General features: G+C 44.7%; 1 protein-coding gene across 3 annotated transcripts in view; it reads right to left on the minus strand.

The window, feature by feature from the left end:
- The window catches only part of kmt2e (lysine (K)-specific methyltransferase 2E), a 34,670-nt gene extending 12,165 nt beyond the window's left edge, over nucleotides 1–22,505 (minus strand). Inside the window, exons 1-12 of one of the 3 annotated variants that reach the window (XM_050036731.1) lie at nucleotides 22,130–22,505; nucleotides 12,398–12,582; nucleotides 6,759–6,873; nucleotides 5,558–5,787; nucleotides 5,259–5,398; nucleotides 4,661–4,842; nucleotides 4,526–4,564; nucleotides 4,216–4,416; nucleotides 2,470–2,600; nucleotides 2,184–2,301; nucleotides 857–966; nucleotides 501–753 (exon numbers count right to left, since the gene is read on the minus strand). In XM_050036731.1, the coding sequence (XP_049892688.1) occupies nucleotides 501–753; nucleotides 857–966; nucleotides 2,184–2,301; nucleotides 2,470–2,600; nucleotides 4,216–4,416; nucleotides 4,526–4,564; nucleotides 4,661–4,842; nucleotides 5,259–5,398; nucleotides 5,558–5,787; nucleotides 6,759–6,873; nucleotides 12,398–12,468 (1,590 nt within the window). In that variant the 5' untranslated portion in view covers nucleotides 12,469–12,582; nucleotides 22,130–22,505. The remainder of the gene's footprint in view (nucleotides 1–500; nucleotides 754–856; nucleotides 967–2,183; nucleotides 2,302–2,469; nucleotides 2,601–4,215; nucleotides 4,417–4,525; nucleotides 4,565–4,660; nucleotides 4,843–5,258; nucleotides 5,399–5,557; nucleotides 5,788–6,758; nucleotides 6,874–12,397; nucleotides 12,583–22,129) is intronic. The other 2 variants (XM_050036732.1, XM_050036733.1) reach the window with 2 other exon arrangements.
- Between the last annotated feature and the right edge of the window lie 521 nt (nucleotides 22,506–23,026).

A 23,026-nucleotide genomic window follows, 5' to 3' on the forward strand; every position in this document is an offset into this window, starting at 1 on the left:
AGAACATTTCTCACATTTTAAACTGCTGAATGAACCTAATTTGTAACAATTTCGCTTGGTCGTTACAAGTGAAAACTGCTTTTCTGGGACAGACGACAGACGAGAAACTCTGTTGCTGTTAACACATCCAAGAGAAACGCCGTTCTCTGAGTGCGTTGCACAAAAGCGTAACACGCTGCAACACATCTCTGCCAGACGAGTAGCACAAAAGCGTTTTGTGCAACGACAAATCTGAACTATGTCGTCAAAATTATTAGTTGGGGGGTTGAGGTGGATGCATAAAGGGAAAATGGGAAAATAGAGGGAACTAAAGAGGATGTATAGTGACTAACAATGGAAAACACATGCACAGAACATTTCAAAGAGATCAAACAAAATATCATGCATGGAACACGAGGGTAAATGTGAATTAACAAAAAATATGCCGTAGTGGACAAAGTCTCAACATGTGAGCAGTAAAGTGTGAAGAAGAGCGTTAATGTTCATGAGTGTGATCTTGCCTGGTTGTTGGAGATGGAGAGGCGCAGAGGAGAGAGTTTCCTCTGTTTGCCATCGCCTACAGTCTTGCTCTTGCCCTCGCCGTCCAAACCCATGTTCTGGTTCTGGCCCTGGTCGTCCCGCACCGTCTCCTTATCCTTGCGACTCCCTCGGCGCCGGCCTCCGGCAACCAGGTTCTCTGTGGGTTCTAAATTGTGCTTGAGCACCGGGCACTCCTGGTTCCCCTTCACACAGGCACAGTCCACCTTGTATTTACTACGAATATTAAGAGAGGAAGAGGAAGAAGGACGAGGTTATATGGTGAGAGGATCTTTCCTTGCAACTGTAGCTCTGCATGCTACTTGCCAAGTTAACTCACCAGCTGCCATAGTCATAATCAAAACCAATGGTGATTTCTGTGCCTTTGTTGATAGGCCTCAGTGAGTAGATGTATAAATGCAGCATGCCATCCTCGATGACGTGTCGCACCTGAGGGAGGGAAAGCAAAAGATTAGTAAAGAGGCATCACGTGAACACAGAGGAGGCCTGTCACGATAACTACTTTTGTTGGACGATATATTGTCCTGAAAATGATTGCGATAAACGACGTAATGGTCATTTTGAGACCATTTATGCCACTGATATGATAATATCCTCCTGAGACGCTGCATCCTCATCGAGGACGTCACATTTTGGGTTTTGTGCACCTTATTCTTCATTCTGCTTAACTTAGACGTGTTGTCCTCGTTCATGGACACTTTTTGTGCCATCTAGTGGTAATAACAGCTCAATATACTATTCCATGTAAAAACAAGATGGCAGCCATCTCTGCCAAGTCAGTCTGCAGCCGATCCTGACACAAACGTGGACAAGGTTCAAAACCTGATCACATTTTATGATTGACACTTGTTTACTTATGATTAATATTGTTTTAGTTTGACATGGCAACAAAACTGACCAATTTTAGCAACAGTAAGAAGATAAGACGCTGTTAATTAGGAAGAACTCATTTGAAGATGTTGGGACTTTATTAATCGTCTCATTTGAGGGCAATTAACTTTTAATTAAGAAAATTTAAACACTGAAATTGGAATATGAACAAAAACATTTCACATATGTTTTAAAGAAGTAATCAAAACCTCTTAGTATAAACAAGAAGCTCCGGGAACACCGCAGTTGCCTCCATAATCAAGTCAGTGTGTTGCAGTCGGCTCCCAGAGACGGACGGCCTGGGAGCCGAGCAGTTTGCTAGTGGATTTACAGAGTGGGGGATGAAGTTGTTGGAGGATAAAACTACAAAAGACAGACCTTATGGCTTGTTGTTAGAGGTTGGCAAGGTAACGACTATCAGGACAGTGGCTTTTCGAATTGTGCAGCTGAAGGCCACCAGTAAGCTACGCAGTGTCGTTTTGAGGTGTTATGTCGGTCTTCGGATGTACACAAGTAGTGGGAGGATGAGATGGGGGGGGAGAACTGCTGCATCCGAGTCTTATAAAGTTCAGGGAAACCGTGCTGTTTATTCTGGCATCATGTTGGTGAAAATGTTGGTGAATTTCTAATGTCAACACAACGAATGTTATCTAGGTCATGTCTATACATTGTATGATAGTCGATAGCTATCATGACAGGCTTTACAGAGATTATAAGGTGCTGAATTAATTGAAGTAGTTAAGCTTCATTTGGTCATTCAGTTAATGTTTACTTACTTCAGAGTTGGGGGTACAGGAGCGACGGATGAAGCGTGCCTCGTTGCCGAAGCTGCGAGCGTCCACACACATCTCCAGTCCGTCAAATTTAGAATAAAATAACACAAATGGGTATGGCCTGAAGAGGGGAGAGCATGAGTGTTAATAATTCACATAAAAACACCACGATGTAATGAACTCCCAGAGCTCTTCATAATTTGTTTGACCTCCACAACAATATTCAATTTACATTCAAAAGACAGAACTCCGAGGAGAAACCCTTTTGATAAGTGACGGGCACCCTGACCTCTTGAAGAAGTATCCGTTGGCCTCAAACTGCTGTCGAAGCATGAACTTTCCCCTGTACTCAATGATGAGGGAGTCTGGGGCCAAGTCTCGCACCGCCTTGAGGATCTTCTTGTTCTTCTGAACTTGACTCTGGAAGAGAGAGACAGTCAGGCTTGAGTGCAGATCCTAGACAGGCTACACATTAAATTACACTAAGATTTTAAAGGGGACCTACTATGCCTTTACTTGTCATCTGTCATATATAATGTTACATGGTTGGATGTCTATATTAAATTTGGCCAAAGTTCAAATTTTATTTAACCAGGAAGTCCTATTGAGACTGAAAATCTCTTTTACAAGGGAGACCTGGCCGAGGTAGCAACAAATATAACATACAATACAAAAATCCACAATAAAACAACAACTAATCAAACATAGTAGCCTCTCAAGAAAAACAATCACATGTCTCGTATGTAAAACTAATCCCTGTGAGCAAAAACCTCAGGCTTGACACCGTTGTGAATACTCAGAACAAAGTGTTTTTACTTTGAAGACAAGCTGATGTCAACTCCTGACGCATTTCATTATATGGTCATCTGCTCCAGACACGCTAATGCACCAGCGGTTCTCAAATAGTGTGCCGTGGGATTTTGTGATAACCTCACATTATTATTGCAATATTCAACTGAGCCTGTTATGAAGTTATGAATGGATTTTTAATTGACTGTATCAGTATGTTGTGCCCACCCACTTCCTAATAAAGAGGCAAACTCTACCTTAATAAAAGCAATTTCATTTCATTTAATAAGTCTTCACGGGGAACCTATTTGTCACAGTTCGCATGAGGGAATTATAAGTGTGTGACACATCACATTATCTTACATCATTTCCTGTTTAAATGGATGTGTTATTGGTGCTTTGATGTCATTTCTTGAATCATTTTGTTGATAAATGTCACGAGTAATGGTTGTCAATTGTTATTTGATAAAGTAAATAAAACCCAAAATTTAAGCTGTGATAAGAGTGATAACGCACATTATAGAGGCTATTGTGCACAGATAAAAATACAGGTTTCAAGAAGTTTGAAAACCACTGGCCTACACTGCTACATGTAGCTACATGCTAGCTTCAGGGACACTTAATCTTGGTTGCAAATGTTGTTAATTTCTCCCTGAATTCGGATTGTATTCCTGGTGCAACATGTCCGGTTGTGTTCTTACTGATGATTTTTGAAGGGGGAAAGTGCTTCTATACAGAGAATATGTTTCCCTGGTGTTAGCATGTAGCTTCATACAGCTGCAAGTACACTGCTACATGAAGCTACATGCTAACACCAGGGAAACATTTTCCCCTGGTTGCCGATGTTGTAATTTTCTCACCAATTTCGGATCATGTTCCTGCTGACACATGTCTGGTTGTGTTAAGAAGCTTTTAATAGTGATTTTTCATCGTGGAATGTGTCGCTTTTCACTGTTACAGTCGCTCCCTGGCTACAATAAAGGTGCCACGATATGGAGAACCCGGACCAATCAGAGCAGATCTGGCTTTTTCAGGAGGGAGGCTTAAAGAGACAGGCGCTAAAACGGAGCATCTGAGACAGACGGTGAATACAGGTGTTCCAGCTCAGACAGTGTGAGGACAATAAAGTGTTCTTGATCGTTACAGCATGTAAACATGTTCTAGTAGAAACCCAAAAAACAAGTATGACCCTAAAATGAGCATACAGGTCCCCTTTAACGGTGTGAAACTGTAAACAGGTCTCTACCTCCACAGGCGGTTTGAAAGAGGCGGGGTGCGTGTTGTACGCCAGGCTCTTCCCGTCGCCTTGCTCTTTAACACGCAACAGGACCTGGACGTCCTCACTGTACTGATTGCTGCTGGCCTCCTCGTAACGCTCCATCCACGTCTTGATCTTGTTCTCCCACAGAGACGGGTGCTCTGTCGGCTCCTGCTCCGGAGCTGCACCCTGAGAGAGGAGGGAAAAAAAACAGCAGTTGTTGGTACATGAAGCTTTGACAGGAGACAACTAGAGAACTCCGAGCAGAGCGTCTGAGAGTTGTGTTCTGCAAGTTTACCTTTACTCTGGAGGATTTTCTGGACCCTTCTCGGAAGGCCTGTCAGAGGAGAAAAGAAATCAAAATGTTAATTGAAACATATAACACATAATGTGCTTTGACTGCTTCATTACAAATTAATTAGTCAAACCTGACCTTCTTAGCTCGGGCAGAAGATGCTGGAGGCTCTTTATCACCACTCTTTTTACGTTTTTTATCAGTCTGCTTATTGCCAAGGCGCCCCGTAGTGAGGGTGATGGTGGTAGGCGTGTGTTGGAAGGTGGAGTACAGCTCTAGTGGCACCTCATCTCCGCTCTCTGTAGCACTGGTGTCCCCATCTGAATAAGCAAACATGTCTTCATTAGTAATTAGCATAAAGTGCTACAGCTGCTGCAGGAAAAATAAAAAAACGAGCCAAGTTATAATAACACAAGATGAGGTATGTTACAGCAAAGACTCGAGGAGGAGTTTGTGTCTTGCCCAGCAGGTGTCAGTGTGTCCCAGGATCAGGCTGAGTGGAATCTGACTGACCTGCAGGGGGAGGAGGCTGCACCCTGACATAGCCTACAACCTGCTGGGTTCACTAACAATCTGGCCATTTACTGCAGATAGGCAGCCACTAAAAGCAGAACTAAAAGAGCTGGCGTAGACAACGTCTAACACCTCAGAATCTGCGGTGGGTGCAGCTCACAAAATAACACCATGCTCTCTGTTCTTTATAAAACTAGATAATTATCTGTGTAGTCTTGCGTACCAGACAAACATTCTCGTTTCCTGGTCTGCAGTAGGATGGCCCTCTCTCGATCCAGGTGTCGTGGTTGACAGCGTTCACACAGGTAGGTCTCAGGAATGTTCTGCCTGTCGATGCCCATGCAGTCTATGTGCTGCCAGGCACTGAAAGAAAAACAAGCAGAAGATTTTAATACCTTTTTAAAATCAGTTGTTCCAATGTTGACGACAACTTTGGGCCACAGGAGGAACACACACTTCTGAGTCATCCACTAATCATGACAAAGATCTGGCGAACAATGACACACCGCCCCGGGCTCCTACCTGCACTTGTCACAGCAGATCATGTAGCCGTCATCGTGGGTGAAGCCACAGATGCAGCGGGTGATGTCAGCCCCGTAGCTGCCATCCTCTGAGGTGCTGAGCGTGGTGCCCCTGGATGCTTCGTCCTGGCCCCCTGGAACAAACAACCCCCCCTCTCCTTGTCGGATCAACATGGAGGGGGGAGGGGAGGCCGGTGGTGTGGGTGGGGGCCGCGCCCCATAGTTATGGTCCTGGTGGAAAGATGGAAGATAGGGGGGTCATGTCATTGACAAAGCAAGATGTGTAGTAGGAGCCCATTTCTGAGGGCAAGGACCTAGACCGCTGACTTCCAGGCATTTGGGAAAGGACATCCATTTCCCACGGAGCTGCGATTACAGATTACTTTCATTATCAATAATCTTCCAAGATTTTTGTTCAATTAATCGATCATTTGCTCAATACAACACCAGAGAACAGTGACAACACCCCCTCAAATCGCCTAAAGCCCAAGTTGGCGTCACTTTTAATCGTTAAAGTGAGCTCTTGACTAGGAATAACAGCACAGAAAGTCCGTTACATGATGTGCCAAACATTGGATCTCTGTGTAAAACGGCTATACATTCAGAAACACAGAGGATGAAAGCAACTTTTTCTTTAAATTATATATTGCATGTCAACTTTTTGCTCACATAACATTTAGTATTAGGTTGTAATCGTTACTTGGCGTCCACGCAAAGTGACCTAGATCAGGTAGAAAAGTTAATTATTAGCATCAACCCAGATAACAATCAGGTGAGCAATATTTTCAGTGGTTAAAAACTGGAGACGGCCGTCAACATGTCGTTTAAGCGCTCTGAGCAACAAAACAACACATCTCCTCTGTAGTATTCCTGTTGTTTCCACATTTAAAGTTCATGAACACACCGATGTTGGAAGAACGACTCCCAACTTGGGAATGCTACCATTTGAGGAGCACATGAATGCGTTTGCTTTAACAATGACCTGAAAGATTAATATACGACCAGATTCATTTTCTGACGATCAAGCTCTAATTTCCTTTACGACAATAAGACTAAGGAGGCTCGTACATTACAGCTCAGTGTTCTATGTCAGCCTGAACAGGAGCTGGTCATGTTGCATTCCCTGCTGAACAAAGAGGGAGAGCTCAAGGTGTGTAGGTGATGTGTAACAGCGTGAGAGGAAGAACAGAGTGTGTACTCACAGCGTAAGGCAGGCCAATGTAACTGTGGGAATGGTGAGAGCTGCTGCTGTAGATCTGGTGTGGGTAGCTGGACTTTTCCACCACCACAGGGCTGGCCTCCACCGATTCTGGTCTGCTGAACAGCAACACAAACAAAGAGCACACATTATTGTACACTGAAAAACTCTGATAACAAGGTTACACAGAGTAATTGTTTCCCATAAACAGTGTGAGGAAGTGTGTGTGTGCGTCAGTGTGCTGAGCAGGGAGGCAGGGCAGCTACTGATGGTGACACAGAAGAAGAGTGGTAAGAATATGGATGCATGCTAAAGGCTGTAATGCTGTCAGGGGGCCTGGGGCAGTAGGTCACTGCACACCCAGTGGTGGGAAGAATTTACATTTGCTACTTTATACTTCTGCACTCCATTTCAGGGGTAAATACTGTACTTTACTTTTCATCAGTGTTTCCTAAATGAGGGCACGGGTACCCTAAGCACTGTAGGGGGTACATGGGATTTTTCATGTTAATCTAAAAAATATCAGTCATGCAAAATACCTAAAATAATTATACACTAGTTCAATAATTTGTATTTTCAGTCCAACTGTTAAGTGCTCTAAATTGTCAACTACTGAAACACAACCACGTTCACATAACGTCAACTTTCACCAAAAATGTTTGGCGCTGGTCAGCTGAAAAAAACATTTCGGGTGCCGTACATTATTTACAAAGTTTGAGAATCACCGTTTCCTATCTTTGCATTTATCTGACAGTTATAGTTACTGAATACTTTTCAATATTTCACACAAATAAACATAACAGGCTTGCAAATATCACTTTTCACAAATTAAACCAGTGGTTTCCAGGCTTTTGTCCTGTGAGCATTATAAAACTGTGGCGTGTACTTTTTCTCACATGGTTAAGAGGTCTGTTATTTCACAAAGAAAAAGCAAAGATTAAATTATTCAAATGCACACAAATTTGTTTACTAGAGGATTTTCTTCAAATACAAACTACAAATGTCATATATTACATTACAATATATCTGTTACATGGGCAGTTTTCCTGCAGAATGAGTACTTTTGCAGGGTATCGAACCTTTTCAAGACACTTTTTAACTGAAATAAAAACTGATTTTCAACAAATCGTCTTTTTCCTATTCAAGCACTGCAGGTGAGTAAAGGTTTGAATCTATGGTCCCGTGCAGAGGTAGGTTTTTCTATAGGAATATGGTTATTACAGTGAGTTACAGCTGGGCGGAAAAGCAAGTATCACAATATTGTTTAACCAAATACTTTGATATCGATATTGTAGGGTATTTACACAATAACATCATTAGTAATGTGGAAATAATGACTAAGTGGGTGAAGGCAAATGATTGAACAGCGAGAACAGTCCAATTAAGTTCAGAAAATAACATTACTTTACTGTAAAGCAGCCTTTAAAACCAGGAAAAGACACTTATGATATTACAATATCCAAAATCTAAGAAAATATCTAGACAAAATATTTAATATTCAAACTGATAAATGTCAGTTTTCCTGTAAATATACACTCATTCTGATGCTGGCATTGTAAACAAAGGCTTCTCAATGTCAGTTAGCATGTATAATATTTTTTTTCTGTGTCTTTTTACTTTTTTGCACATCTTTTTAAAAGGTGAAATGTTACAATATCTTTATCTGTGTAGTTTTATTTAATTAATACCAATTTCTGGCCTAAATTTCATGTGAATAGCTACAATGGTAACATGTTTGATGGAGGAAAATTTGACATGTTGAATACTTACTTCCCCCACTGTCAATAATAATTTGCAAATCACTGCCTTCTGATTTTTTTCTGATTTTATGTACACACAGCATCCCAACGTTTTGGGAGTTGCTGTTGGATAATATCAATACACTGCCCTGTGTAAGTATAAAGTTAAAGACAGTATTAGGTTCAGTGGTAGGTTTAATGATTTCTAACATCATAAATGTGGACTTTCACACAGAAGAGCTTGTCTCAATTTGACCAAAAGAAATTTAAAGATAGGTAAATTAAATTAGTTGATTATGGCAGTTAATTAACCTATTATTTAATAACTTTTAAGGGGTAATATTTATAGAAACCAGACTTTAAGGACCTGCAGACACCCTATTTTGACACTGAATACATTTTACTGATATACTCTTATTTATAGAAATGATCTGAGTGCTTCTTCCACCAATGACTGTGAATGCTGTCATGTCAGCACAGGCCTGAGAGCCAGACAGATAATAATAATAATAACAATAATAATAATAATAATAATAATAATAATAACAATAATAATAATAATAATAATAATAATAATAATAATAATAATGATATCTGTCAGAATAAATGACGAAAGCACTCCAGAATCCACACCCACAGCGCAGACAATTATTAGAAACATGCCGCCTTGCACTCCACTCACACAAAACAATAAACATGCAGCCATGTATTCACACCAAACCAGTACGTCCACTTTCCCCACTTCACAATGCAGCTGAGCAGAGAGCCTGTTTGGCCGTTTGAGACCAACCCACCCTTATCATGACATGATTAATCTGTTCTTCAGTTGCTGAGGGGGTGGCTCTAGAGGAAGTGGAACTGGCAAAAATGGACGGCATGAGACAAGATAGGCATGAGGAGGTAAGAGGGAGAGAAATACTATGGGACGAGCAGGACTTGCAACACAAGGAGAGAGTTTGAGGTGAGGTGCGGTAGCAGAGATCCACGTGTTAATGGGTCATTCATGCGAGCAGATCACTTGATGTTCCTCTTTTCACATAGTCCGCTCTAAAAAACTGCTCCAAGGTCAGAGGCTTATAAAAACCGTCAAGGAGTGGAGGTATACGCGACAGCTGCTGAGTTTCCCTCCCTTTCTCTTTCCCAAAAGTTAACCTTACACCTACTAACTCCATGAGGGCTGACAACTTTCCACGAACGAGGCAGAAACAAGGAAAAAAGCTCACTAAGCACACTGGACAGCCTCTCAGGTACACAGAGCAAGACGGGTACAAAAGGCTAAAAGACTACGGGGACTGTTAACAGGCCATGCAGCAATTCTGCCTATGTAACTGTTCAGTTCTGCTCACACCGTCACTCCACAACCGCCATATTTTAAAGCTCTCATACAGAAAACAAGTACAGTAAAAAAAAAAAGAGCCAGTCCCCATTTGGAGTTAGAGATAATGATTATGTAGATTTGAAGTGAAATTTGAATAAGAGTCCCATGGTAAAGTGGTGATACGATACCTGCGTGAGCCCTTCTCAGCCCTATCGCTCGTGTTGCATGCCTTAAGAGCAATGTGCAACACTTCCTGTGTGCGTTGCAGCTCAAGTATTCACTGTCAAAGTGAAAACGTAAGTGCATGCATGAGGTCTGGAGGCGGGCCCACGGGTAAGGTGTGAGTGAGTGTATCCATCCCATGTTTTTGTGACTGTGTACACAACAGTTTAACGGCCACACTGGTGTGAGAGATAGGCAGGGGAATTTAAAAACTTGAGTGGGCTCTCTTAACTCTCTCCCATTAATGATTAACCAGATCAAAGTCTACATTTTATAATACATGGATTTAAGATCTGCTCGAGGCGTGTATCATTTAATGGTTAAAGGAGGAAATTATTTATAAAAAGGAACTGAGCTTTAGCCTTCTTTCAGTTTGACCTACAAGTGAATCAGTGAGAGAGGCGGAGACAGAGAGACATACAAAAGGCAAACCAGTGAGCCAGCCTGTTCAGTGGGAAGGAAAGAAGCACATTTAAATGTACGTGTGCATAGCTGGAGGGTTTGTATCATTCATGCCTCCACTCCGGGGAAGTGGAAAAGTAGGGCCTAGAGAGTTGGAGTACACATAAGTAAGAGGGTTGCAGGCAGTCATGATCAGACTTGAACATGAACAGCTGCGGCCTTGCATCATGAAAAGATAAGTGAGACGGGAATGAGGATTTTTGGGACTTCAGGTTCAAAATAGGTGTGCAGCTAGGTACGCGCTATTTATAGCTCAAATGTCAAGAGTATTTAACTGAGAACAGATGTCGTTTAAAATGCGAGCACCTGCCGGGAGAGGGTGAAGAGGCAGAGTGGACGAGCGCTGAGAATGGAGAGATCAACAGCAGGAGAGAAAAAGAGCAGCACTGAACAGCCAGAGGCAACGCCTTCACTCCTAAAGAGCTCCCACTTGCTGCCATGGCAACACTACGTATTCTGGCGGCGTGTGCGCGCACGCCAGGCTCTGTGTGTCACCGTGGACACACACACACTGCATTAGCCAACAGCTGGTCACGCTGCTGCAGACTTCAGGGGGATGTGGAAGGGAACGTGACGCTGTTTTTGCTGGTGAGTAACCAGCCCCGCTATCCCAGACCTCGGCTGGCGCGCTCACAATACTCCAAAGAGCCGTGTGTGTGTATGTGTGTGTGTGTGTGTGTCCCTCTGGTCTGGATGGGACCTGCGCAGCAGCAGGTGGAAGCCCCTTTCAAGCTTGTTATCTGCTTTTGAATAAAGCTGCAGCAGGCGATCGGACGCAGAGCTCGGACGGACAAAGAGTGAGTGAGGGAGTCAAGGCGAGGGGTTTACTCCTGCCCCCGGTGGCTGCAGAGCTCCGTGGAGCCGAGGAGGGAGGAGGGGGGGTGTGCCGGGGGGGGACGCCGTGGGACTGTTTAAGACGCCATGTCTATGTGAGGGCCACCTGTCACTCAGGCCAGTGACCATGGCAACAGGCCCTGCGCAGTGCAGAGGGGAGCGAGGGGGGCGAGGGACAGATACCATGGCAACACAAGCTGTCACGGCAACAGCTCCGATGAAGGCCGAGGGGAGGGCTCTCCCTCTCGCTCTCTTTTTTAAAGGGACAGGAGCCCCTCATAAGTTGATGACGTGTGTTATTCTTTAGTCACACGAGAACCTCTTGCTTCATTTATTTGACCAGAAAAAGCCACGGCAATGTCCTTGACGAAACTATAGGAAACGGAGAGGAGGGGCGACGGGAGGCTTGTTGCCATGGCTCCATGCGCCATTTCTGTTTTACTCACTCGATGCGGTGTACACATGTGCAAACATCAAGCTACAGCATTAGTAAAGGATCAAGGAAAATTATGTTGTGTACGCTTCACACGGAGGGTGTTATAAACACAGGCATCTACATTCTAGGCGTGCTGCCAGTTTCACATGGGCAGATGTAGTTAATAGCTGAACACTGGCAAGGTCTGTGCGATGAGCGATGGTTGAGTGCAGGCATAATCAATGGCAAGACTGAACTTTCCATTAGGGCAGACACTAGAGGGGCCCTGCATCAATGAACTGCAACCTCGTTTCACATTAAAAATGTGGGAGAGGAGATCTATGTGGAAAGAGAGACTGAATCAAGCCATAGAGTTAAAAAAAAAAGATGACAGAGGGCATGTTGGGCGTATACAGAAGAGAGGGGGGTGGCAGAGGAAATCATATTATATCAGATTAGAGTGTCAAATGTGTGTGTGCGGCAATACCATAGAAGGGTGAGAGATGAGAGCAGTGACAGTGAAACTGAGAATGAACTTTTGGCAAAGACCAAAGATGGTATGTAAGAATGAATGAGAGAAGGAAATGAGGAAGTGAGGGGGCATGAAAAGGTGCGAACAGAGAAGGCTCGGTGTGTTTGTCAGTGTTACTCACTCTGAGCCCGCAGCCATGTCCAGGTATGAGGTGTCTGCTGTGTCCACCCCTACTGGGATGACTATGCTCATGACGTTCTCTGCTGATCAGTTCTTGTCCTACTGAGTCCAGAGAATGGGAGTCCAAAACACTGAGGCATACCAGCCACAGCAGTCATTGCAGACATCTAAGTGCATCCACAAGGCCTGAACGTGGAGAGGAAGCAAAAGAGAGCAAAAGAAAATCAGTTTATAGAAGCATACATTGATGATCAGTTCAACAGCGTGTAATTTCTTTCACACCAACATCAAAAGCAACTGCAAGGCTGCAGTGTCTAGCAAACCCGAAATTACAAATCATAGTGAAAAAGGGGTATTTCCAGCACATGTTAACACATGATTCATACTTTCAGGGCAAGAGTTTTTCAGGGAACTGTGTGGGAGGAATTTCCCCTCTGACAGAGCGACCAGGCTGAGGTTATTGACTGATGAAAAGCGAGAGGACACGATATTGTGAGGTGATGCCTGGGCTGAGAGCTGCGCTAAAGCGACCTCTACACACTATCTGGCAGGAATGCAGAAGGCTGCACTGTAAGAAAGCTCCCACAAAGGGGAGCAAGAGAACACAGAGCAGCCAGCCGCCATGAAAGGAGGGAGGAAAAAAACGCAACAACACACAGAGGCCATTTTTCCCCCTTCGACTGGAGAGGACTGCTCTGTTCTAGGTACTCACACACAGTCGTCCCAATAAAAAAGACACACAAAAATCTTTACACATTTTATTGATAGGAAGTGTCATGTTTTTGTTGCTACTGTAAGATCAAGGCATCAATAATTGACTACATTAGGTGACAGGCGATGAATGGTAGTGTCCCTTCGGTGCCCAAGCAGGCGGCTGCTTGGACTAATAAATTATACAATAGTGGTATTGATGGGAATATTAAGCTACGTATTTACGTCTGATGTGAATCCAGACGGGAGCATATGTGTCAGTGTGGCTGCCCCTGATACACAGGGCTCTGTTGATAAGCGGGATTAATGGGAGGGACAGATGCCGAGACAAAATAGGCTGGAGGTCACACCTCCGCCTGCTCATGCACACTGTGGCCAAACAAAAGGCTCAGATCAAGGCTCGGGGTGTAGATGGGAGAGGGGTTACAAAGCAGGGATGTGTCATGTATCGAGTAGGGACACATTTCACACACTTAGTAATGACACACAGTCGCACTGAAACATGTCTCTGCACGCCTGTGAGGTATCTGCCTGTTGTGGCCTAACCGTGCCCTCTGAAGCGCTCGCACAAATGCATGTCAAGACGGCACGTAGGTCTCCCTCCAGGAAACTTGTATTTCATTACCAGGTTGGCTGGTGTCAACCCTGAGAGCACGGCCTCTGTCAAGGAAACTCGTAGTTCAAATGGGAGAAACACACAACAGAAGACTGCACTTGATTCTGCCACTACAGACACAAAGGGTGTAGAGGCGGATTTAGAGAGGGACGCCGCCGCTGCTCTCTCAAATGCGGATCCAATTGTAAAATAAGGCAGTGCTGATAAAATGTAAACAAGATTCTGTAGCTGCACTCCAATTTTCTTGCCTGAAATGTTTTCAGAAGCCTATTTTAGTGCACTGTTTGGCTGTAATACAAGAATTTGTGTCCAGGAAGTGGGTGCCATATAGTGTTTTTCCTGTATTGTAAAAATTGGGGCTGAAAATATCATAATCCAACAATAAAACTAAGCAGTTCTGATCAAATATTAACAAATGCTGCATTCAAATGCCGTCGTATTTACCGTGTTCACATAAAGAGCCCATATGATAGCACCGCTGTTGTGGTACTCGCAACCGAGTTCGTGTTTACGACTCCAGATGTCCGAAACATGAGCTAACAAATTTGAATGCAGCACAAGATTCTGTTCTGCGTCACCAGTTTCTTGCCTCAAATGTTTTTGAGATTGTTACCAGCCGGTCGCCATATTGTTTCCTGTGGAAATGTGGATAAGCTCACCTATGTCGCCCACCAGTGGGAGCATTTATTGTTCTAGTTCGGCGCAATGCATCCTGGTAGTTGTAAGTTCCCTATCTATATTTTGTTTTCTTTTATCATAAAGCACCAATGTCACAAGAATTTGTGTTTAAACTGCACAGGCAGCCCAGTTTTATGAAAAGATTATCTTTCCAGCAGTGATATACTTCCTTTAAAAAGGGAAAACAGCCATGAGAGTAATTTCAGGTACTAATTCACCCAAATGCACTACTTAAGCCAACATGACTGGTGAGAGGCTCAGAGACATGACAGCTGTCAGCCCCAGGCCTAATTAATAGCAGGAAGAAGACCCCTGTGTGTCTGTGTGGCAGCCAAGGCCACTGATGGGATCACCCTCCAAATTCTCCCTTGATCCTGTGTGCAGTGACTGGGTTAAACAACAGTAGGGCTTTATCACTGGCAGGGGCATTTCGTGATGGAAGCTGATGTAACCACAACACTTTCTTTCAACCAGGAGAGGCCCGTTTGCCAAAAACACTGAAATGACAGACTCCCCCCTCCTTTGTATGATCAGAGAGGCCCAGTATGTTTCAACACTGGTTAAAAAGCTTTCCTCAGAAGCAGCCTGTTTGTTCCCTCGTCCACACCGATTGCCTCCAGTTCATCCAGGGAATCCTGCTGTCACAGCTAAGGAATGCACACACGAGCTCACGTTCACCCCCCCCCTTCCACGCACACACACACAATCAACCAGATAACCCCTCGCCCTGTCCTTTCAAACGTACACACACCGCACTGCAGCCAGACACAGAGTCAAGACCGACAAAAGGCGGGTGGAAAAAAGAAAAACAAGTACAGTACAGCAGCATTCCTGACTAAATCTGAGCTGTGCTGTGACTGCCTCTGCCTGCTCCTCCTACTTCCTCTAGAAGAGCTGTCCATCACGCCGGAGAAACGCAGCCAAAGAAAGGAGAAGAAAAAAGAAAAATATATACCAACCCCCCCCTCCTCTTCTTGTGCCCAGTCACCCCGCCCAGCCAGATTTCTCTCCCTCCTCTGTGCATTTCCTAAATAAACCTGAGACAGTAACGCAGAGCGAAGGGGAAGGGGAGTGTCGCAGACGCAGTTCCTAATTACAAGGAGCCCAGGAGAGACCATTTAAAGCCACCTTTGGCCAAATCCACTGCTGTTATGGAAACACATGAGAGGAGCGAGGGGTGGGGAAAATGGGGAACATGCACAGGGGAGGGTGAGCAGCAGAGGGACGCAGAAAGACATGTAGCGAGAGTGGACGATAGTGAAACAAACCACGGGATGGAAGTGGTTTGCAGTTCCTTTCTATAAAACCGTCCTCTGTACAGATTTCCTTTCGCTGTAGGGAGCTTTAGAAATCATCCACAGCCCCTCCATTTCAGAGGGCAGCGGGGTGGGGGAGGTGTACATGGGGTCTGTCTGACAGTGACGCTACACAGCCGAGACCTGGGTGGACTCTGGGTGGCAGAGTGGAGCACATAGCGTAACCCAGTCTCTGCTTTCTCCTCCTTCCCCTCCCTCAGCGAGGGGACACAGTCACGTCATTGTGTAGGGAATAACTATCCTTTTAAGAGAGAACCGCACTGAAGTCAGTGAGGGAAAACCCACACCGCCACGCTCAAAAACCATGCCGCTACAGACAACAGCTTTCCTCTCTCCTCGGCTTATTACCGCTGCTCTGTGTGCGAGTGTTTTCATTCTCGTTTTCGCAGCCAAGTCTCGGCAGATTATGTTTTCCGATAAGTAGGAGGAGCAACAGAAAATGAGGGATTCCAACTGAATCCCACAGCCCCCCTGCCAAGCTGATGTGACTTCACACCGTCCTCGTAGCTGGCTGCAATGACTCAGCTCATAAACAAACGGATAAAACAAACCCATACAAACACGGCGGTGTACACAGGAAGCATGACCCAGATGGAATGTAGGCCTGGGCCTCTTTTTCACGGTGCCCACAGTGGGACACATCGCATCTGCCCTGTCCTTCATAAATCAGCGTGCCCGACCCGCGGCTGCCAGCGCTCCCTCTGCACTCGAGCACTGAAGGTGAAGTCATACATCAATACAGCAGGGGATATGGATGCGAGCGTCCACACAAGCAATTTCTGTGGTCACAATAGGAACTCTTGTTGTTGTGGGTGCAAGCCAATACCTCGGCTAAAGATCAGTCCACTTAGGAGTCAGATGATGGGGAGGCAGCTGTGTTGCAGCGTTCATGCCCCAAACTCGCGACTCGTAAACATTTAAGGAGAAGGGCAGCAGTTAAAAAAAATTGCTACATTATATGCTTATTTCACAGTAAGGATGGAGCTGAAACCTAAAAAAGCATCACAGCATGCTCTGATGTTTTATCTACATGGATACTATTTATATGTGATAAGACCTGAGACGTATAATCCTGCTACAGCATCCCAAGGACAAAAAGCAAAACAATATCCTCTGTGCTCAATTCACATAGCCAGGGAGTGAGTGAGTTAAAGGCAGTAGGAACAGGATCTGGCAGCAAAGCTGGGGCAGCCCTCCTGTAGTCTGAGTAATGTCTGTTCAGGAGAACCCCCCCAGGGCACGATCTCTGCATCTCGCTCCCGCTTACAGAGTATCACAGCCTGGCTCTGTGTGGCCAAAGGTGAGTTCCTTGTGCAAATTAGACAGGTGTGCGTTACATTAAACGAACCAATTCACACAGAGCTGCGTCCTTATCTGTGCGGCTGAACGTGTGAAGGCCGTTATGACTTTGTGTCTTGATCCTGGAGAGCTATCCTGGATGTCAGAGCGGGCATATACGCAGCTGGAAGCTAATTACAGCATTTGGAGAATGCAATGTGCAGCTAGCTAAAAATGTAAGCTATGCGTGTGCATGTGTGGCCAGAGGAAATTTGGAGAGATAACTCAGCATCTACAGGGCAAAAGAACAATAAGAGCCACTCAGGTCCCATTACAGCAGTGTTCGAGGATCAATTTCATGCCTGGACCGCAGCGCCGTTACATCACCAACATTGACGGCACATCCCCTCTTTATTCGGCCCATCCTGACTTGTGCTACCACCCATAAATTCTATTGTAATGCGGGCACGGCAACAGGAAGGAGGTTAGGGAGGTGTAGCAGGGCTGCAGCCTCAGCAGCCCTAAAGCCACCTGTCGGGGAGGCAGCTTGCTAGTTTAAAGAGGGATCTGTTACGGCCCAGCTAGCAGCACAAAAACAGGTCACCTGAGCCCCGGCTTCTCCTCCCAGCTGGGATACCATGTGACTGTGTTGGGCCCCAGAGCCAGGCCGCTTTGTCTCTGGGTCTCTCAGGGTCTGGGCACTGCACAAGTGAGATCACTGGAGACTGGGTCACAGCCACACAGCTTAACCCCAAATGGTGAGGTGTGCATCTACAGAGACAAACATATCACCTACACACTGGTGCTACTGTTTCAGGGATGTGTTTATTATCTGGAGACAGGGAAGAGGACAATAACAAGTGAAGCTCCTCCAAGTACAGGAAGAGAAAGCGTATGTGGCCTTCATCTGCCCTATCAATATATCAATACACCAATAGACATCCTCTGCACCTGCTTAGCTTCCTTACTGTCTCTCTGCTGTGCACAGTGAAAAATGAAATCATTCTGTGCTGGCTACTTGATCATGTGTGTGTCTAACTGTGTCTAGGGGTTAGGGTGAGAGGAAAGGTGTGTCATCTGAGACTGCTGTGACTCCCTGCCGCCTGCCAGAGTGCCCCATCCCTATGGCAGAGGGGGAGTGGCAGCTCGCCTCCCGTCACCATCTCTGTCAACAAAGCAAGCAAACACACACTTTGCTGCACAAGGCAACCAGGCACACATGCAGCCAGTCAGGTATTTAACACTTTCAGCTCTGATATCATGTAGAGAGGAGAAAGAAGACGTGAGTATCAAGGACAGAGGCCTCGGCTCCTTTACAAAGAGGAAGACGGCTGGGGATTTTGTGTATTATGTAGCAGAGAGTGATTAAGCACAGTAGGGCCCTCTCACTCATCTAGTAATAATAAACCCTCCACAAAAGAGAAGACCCTTATGTGAACCATATCCACAGGCAGCTGAACTTCATTACAGCTGACCCTCAGTGGATAAAAGCTATACAGTCCATTCAAGTGCTTAGCGGCATTTATGGTTTAAATAATGATAAAGTGACTTGAAACTGGCCCTCGTCTGTCTGCCTATTTCATATGGTTTAGTTTGAAGAGGTTTGGACGCCTGTATTGTGCATTGCTCAATGTACAGACAGGTGCTTTAGTCAAACAAGCACTTCTGTATTTAAAACATCTCTTGGTCTAACACTGACAGTCTGCACTGTGGTTGACAGCAATGCAACTTCCTCACCCAACAGCTACACAGCTGTTTACAGTCATGTAAACCACATTTATGTTGTCAATTGTTTGAACTGTAATGACAGAGGTTTCACATGCTACAGCAACTTTTAAATGTTCCCTTTCTTCACTCGGCTAACACTGAAATTATCAGGAGGGAAAGAGAGAAAAAACACTACTTGGCAATAGTCACGAACCGGCATTCCAGCTGAATAAAGTGCCAAAGTTTGTCCCACAGGGTGACGTAGAGGAAAGGACAGCTGTGCCACACCATCGCAGGGCTTTGTGAGAGCCCACAGGCTTGAAAACATGATCCTGGGAACTAGCTTTGATTTGGATTGCTGCATATTTTCATTTTTAATACGCTGATGTTAGATGGAGGGAACGTGATTAAAATGCAATTTCCTGGCCTACAGCATTAATAAACATCCAGTTTTAAACCTATCCTATTATATGGGATTGTGCTGAGGGAATGTGCAAGAGTAGATGCGATCAAGACAATTGTTTATATTATTGTGAACTTGAAGCATGTAACTTGCAACTGTAGAATATTATATTACCTTGTTAAACATTTAGTGGGACATTCCTCGCAATTTATAATGTCTAATAAATCTGCTGTGTTTGTTTAGGTTGAGTCTTGAGCTACAGCAGATTAAATATTCAACTGATTTCTGCCTTTGAACTTGATCTTCACAGTCTCTACATGCATTAAACTATCCTTCTTCACAGAGATTAAAATTCAAGATGCTAATCATTAACCATCATAACTAACCAGCTCACATCCTAATATGTTTCAATGAAATATTGAGTGCATTCCTATCACACTAAATGTTTAAAAGTAAAGAGGAAATGCAAACCATGGGTGTAGGAGACAAACTACATTATGTGAACTTTGTAAAGGTGGTTTCAGGGAGGTGATGTGTGGTAAAGAAGCAAACCTGCAATATATTTATATTCAGAGTTGTGCTTTTGTGCCTTAATGACACTTACTGGTGTTAATAAAGTGCATCAATGTGCTTTTCACTGTATTTTCGGCATTTGTGTCTCATGTTTTATCATAATAAACCTCATGTCCCAACATCCAACATTACAACACGAAACACGAGCAATAGCATAAGCCGTGACGCATGTTACAGGGATACTATGTTATTCGTGTTGGGAATAGGCACACCAGCGTCAGTGATTGTAACTATGACAAGCCAAAGGCGCAGTATTACCGAGGCATGATCCAGGTTGCCTGACGTTATTGCTATGCCTTAACTCTATCTAGATTTCTTTTTAAAATAATCATGTGTTGTGTAGTTGCTTCCCAGTGAGTATGTCGGCGCTGCAGTCAGTCCTGCCGATAGGGGTGTGGAGGGTACAACGTTGCTATTATGTTACCACAACACCCTGGTGCTGTCGCCATTTTCATAGCGCTTTTCTCAGGACGGCGAGACAATCGTGTGGCCAGGGGAGCCTCGCCATGGGAGGAAAATCCCCAAGAATGCATTCAATCGCCTCTTTCATACACTCTACCTTAAGTATCACTCTGTCGGTACAGTCTCTGTGTTGTTATCATTAGGGCTTTTTTGTGAATTCGTCGACAGCAGAGCCAGTAAGCTAATCGGCTAGCAATTACGGCCAGCAATGGCCTCTGGAAATGTAGCAGGCTAAATGTAATGGCACTCGGAGTAGCGGAAAAATGGAGGCACGAAGCGCCTTAAATGTGACTTTTTATAACAGAAGGCGACAGAAGCAGCTTTTAAAACAATGATACTTGGGGTATATGTTCGTTTTGGACCGTAAATAAAGGCCAAAAAATGACCGTAGCGTACAAAGCTAGCGGGAGCTAACGGCATAATGCGTAGAGGGTTAAAGTTAGCAAAGTAAGCTAGCAGCGACACGAAAGAAGTGGATTAATACTTGGCTCGTCACAGAACAGGAAAGAGCGACAACACCAGCGATGAGAGAGGCGAGCTCGGGTGCAAACCACAGCCTATTGCACATTTATTTATTTCAGGTCGGGTTAAAGCAATTGCGACAGTGTAGTTAAGCATGGCCGGGGTTGCCAATCGAGATGGAGTTACAAATTGTATGACTGGGGCGAGATGCCCAAATGGAACACCCCCTCCCCCACGCTTGCAGCATTTGAACCCAATACACCCCTGAATCTAAATTAAGTGATCGCTACATGTACTTTTAACTCCGATTATAACAAAATAGTTCTCTCGATTGACATTGGGTCTATTCTCGATTGTCATAACCACGACTCCATAAAAGCTCAGTCGCCTATGAGATTACTGCGCAATGTAGCTAGGCATTTAAGCTATTTTAACAGCTGCTCTTGCTCCGAGTCGACTAGGACACAACAGTCTAAACATCTTCATATAACTGTTTACATGCATGTAAACGCTCATTGTTCTCCGGCTTTGAACAGTGGCATTGTATGAAATTTGCGCTGAACGGAAATAATGTCCCGTGCTCGGGTAAGCAGGGTGGGAGCCACCACGACAAATTCAAGTTTGTAGCTGATGTTAAATGTACTGTTTTCATGCTGGGTGACAGTGTTGCAAACACTGTTATCGAGTATATGGGGATGTGGGGGTAAAAAAAAGAGATCTGGCGCGTTTGCTGACAGCTGCAAGGACCTTCGGTAATGTAAAGTGAATTAAGTGGTTGGGAAATAAAGCGGGTAGCTTTACATTAGGAGGTCACGTTATTTACACTAAAAGGGATGAAACCGTGCGCAATATGGCCCGCAGTCTCTCTGTGTCAAGCTCAACATCAACTGAGTCCCCTTCTGTAGTTAAGTCAACGCGCGGATACTAATATGTCGTATTTTTAAGGACAAGTTCACTGCTGGCAATGTTAACTGTTGTTGTAGCAAAGACGTTACATGTTAGGACAGCCATTAATCTAATTTTCGTCTTACGTTACTCATAACGGTAATGTGTGTTTAAGCGTAAAGGTTGCTTTAACTATGTGGCAAACAATTATATCGATCACCACGACGTGTAAATAATATTTACCCGATAACTTTGTATGACGTCTCGTGTATCGCCACACTATCAAAGAGGAGTCAGAGCCCTGCTCGGTCTGTGTCAAGCTAATTTGAGCTAGTAGCATGCGCTAGTTAGCAAGTGCTCTCCTGGCTGGCCAACTTGACACTTAACATTGGAAACTTGCGTCACCTAGTAAGCGGTTTTCAAACTCCTATCACGGTAAATATAAAGAAAAGGGACAGAATATCCACATGCCCTGAACTAACGGTGTTGATAAGCTAGCTAGCAAGCTAAACTCAGCTGATACTACAACTACGTTAGCCAGCATCAGCATGATGTGCCTAGCCAGCTAACTAAAGCCAACAATAGCCTTCCAGGTCAGATTTGTGCTCACCCTACAAGTACCACTAAATGCAGTTTGCTTACCGTTTTATGTCCACTCTGGATGATCTGAATAGCGAATAAGGGGACCTGGGTAAGACCCCCGTCGCTTTCCACACAGCTTCCACAACCAAAACAATACTTCTGTCCACACACTGCGGATCCCTAGCAAAGCTTTAAAATGTTTGTATTCAAAGGTGTCCTCTACAGAGTCCTCTCCCGTGAAAAATCCCTTGCTTCTCGTTCTACGGGGTGACCCGAATTTGACTAGAAAACAACTCGAAACCGTTAAAACTGTGCCCTAGTCATCGGCGACTTTTAGAAATTAGATCCCCTCAAACCAGTCTCTTTTCCCTTTGCAAAAATGGCGGCCCTGCCAGGACTGCCGAGACTCCGCCTCCCCCACGAGCCCCCCTCCCTCCCCATCACTAAACCCGAGCCCCGCCTCCACATACTGCGGGGCTACACTCCCGATTTCACAGGGGCACCGTGACCGTGCTCCGCGCGCGTTCACGCCTGTGATTCCTCAAGACTCTGCTATTTCTGTCGGCAGCGCTCTGGATTTACCTTCTGCCGCGCTCTTTAGCTTAGACAATGGCTGTCAAACAAACAATTAGACAAACTGGATCTTAGGAAATCATTTAAAGGCTGCGTGGTAATTAAACTGGCTGTAGTCGTGGCCTAATACTGTGGTGGTGGTGGTGGTGGTGGTGGTTTAATCAGAGTTTTAAAAATAGCCTATCAGACATATCTGTGCGGCATGCTCTGCAGCACAGTGTGGTGTGCTGGGTACAGTAATGGCCGTGCAATCTCTCTGATTATCTCAAAGTGAAGTCAGCTGTGGGAATGTTTTTATCAGAAAGTTTTGTTTCAACTAACTGTTGTTTCCCCTCCCATTTCCTCCTCTTCCTCTCAGGGTGAATCAGGGTATTTTGCCTCAGC

This window comes from Epinephelus moara, chromosome 23 (genome assembly GCF_006386435.1).
Source record: "Epinephelus moara isolate mb chromosome 23, YSFRI_EMoa_1.0, whole genome shotgun sequence".
Lineage (NCBI taxonomy): Eukaryota > Metazoa > Chordata > Actinopteri > Perciformes > Serranidae > Epinephelus > Epinephelus moara.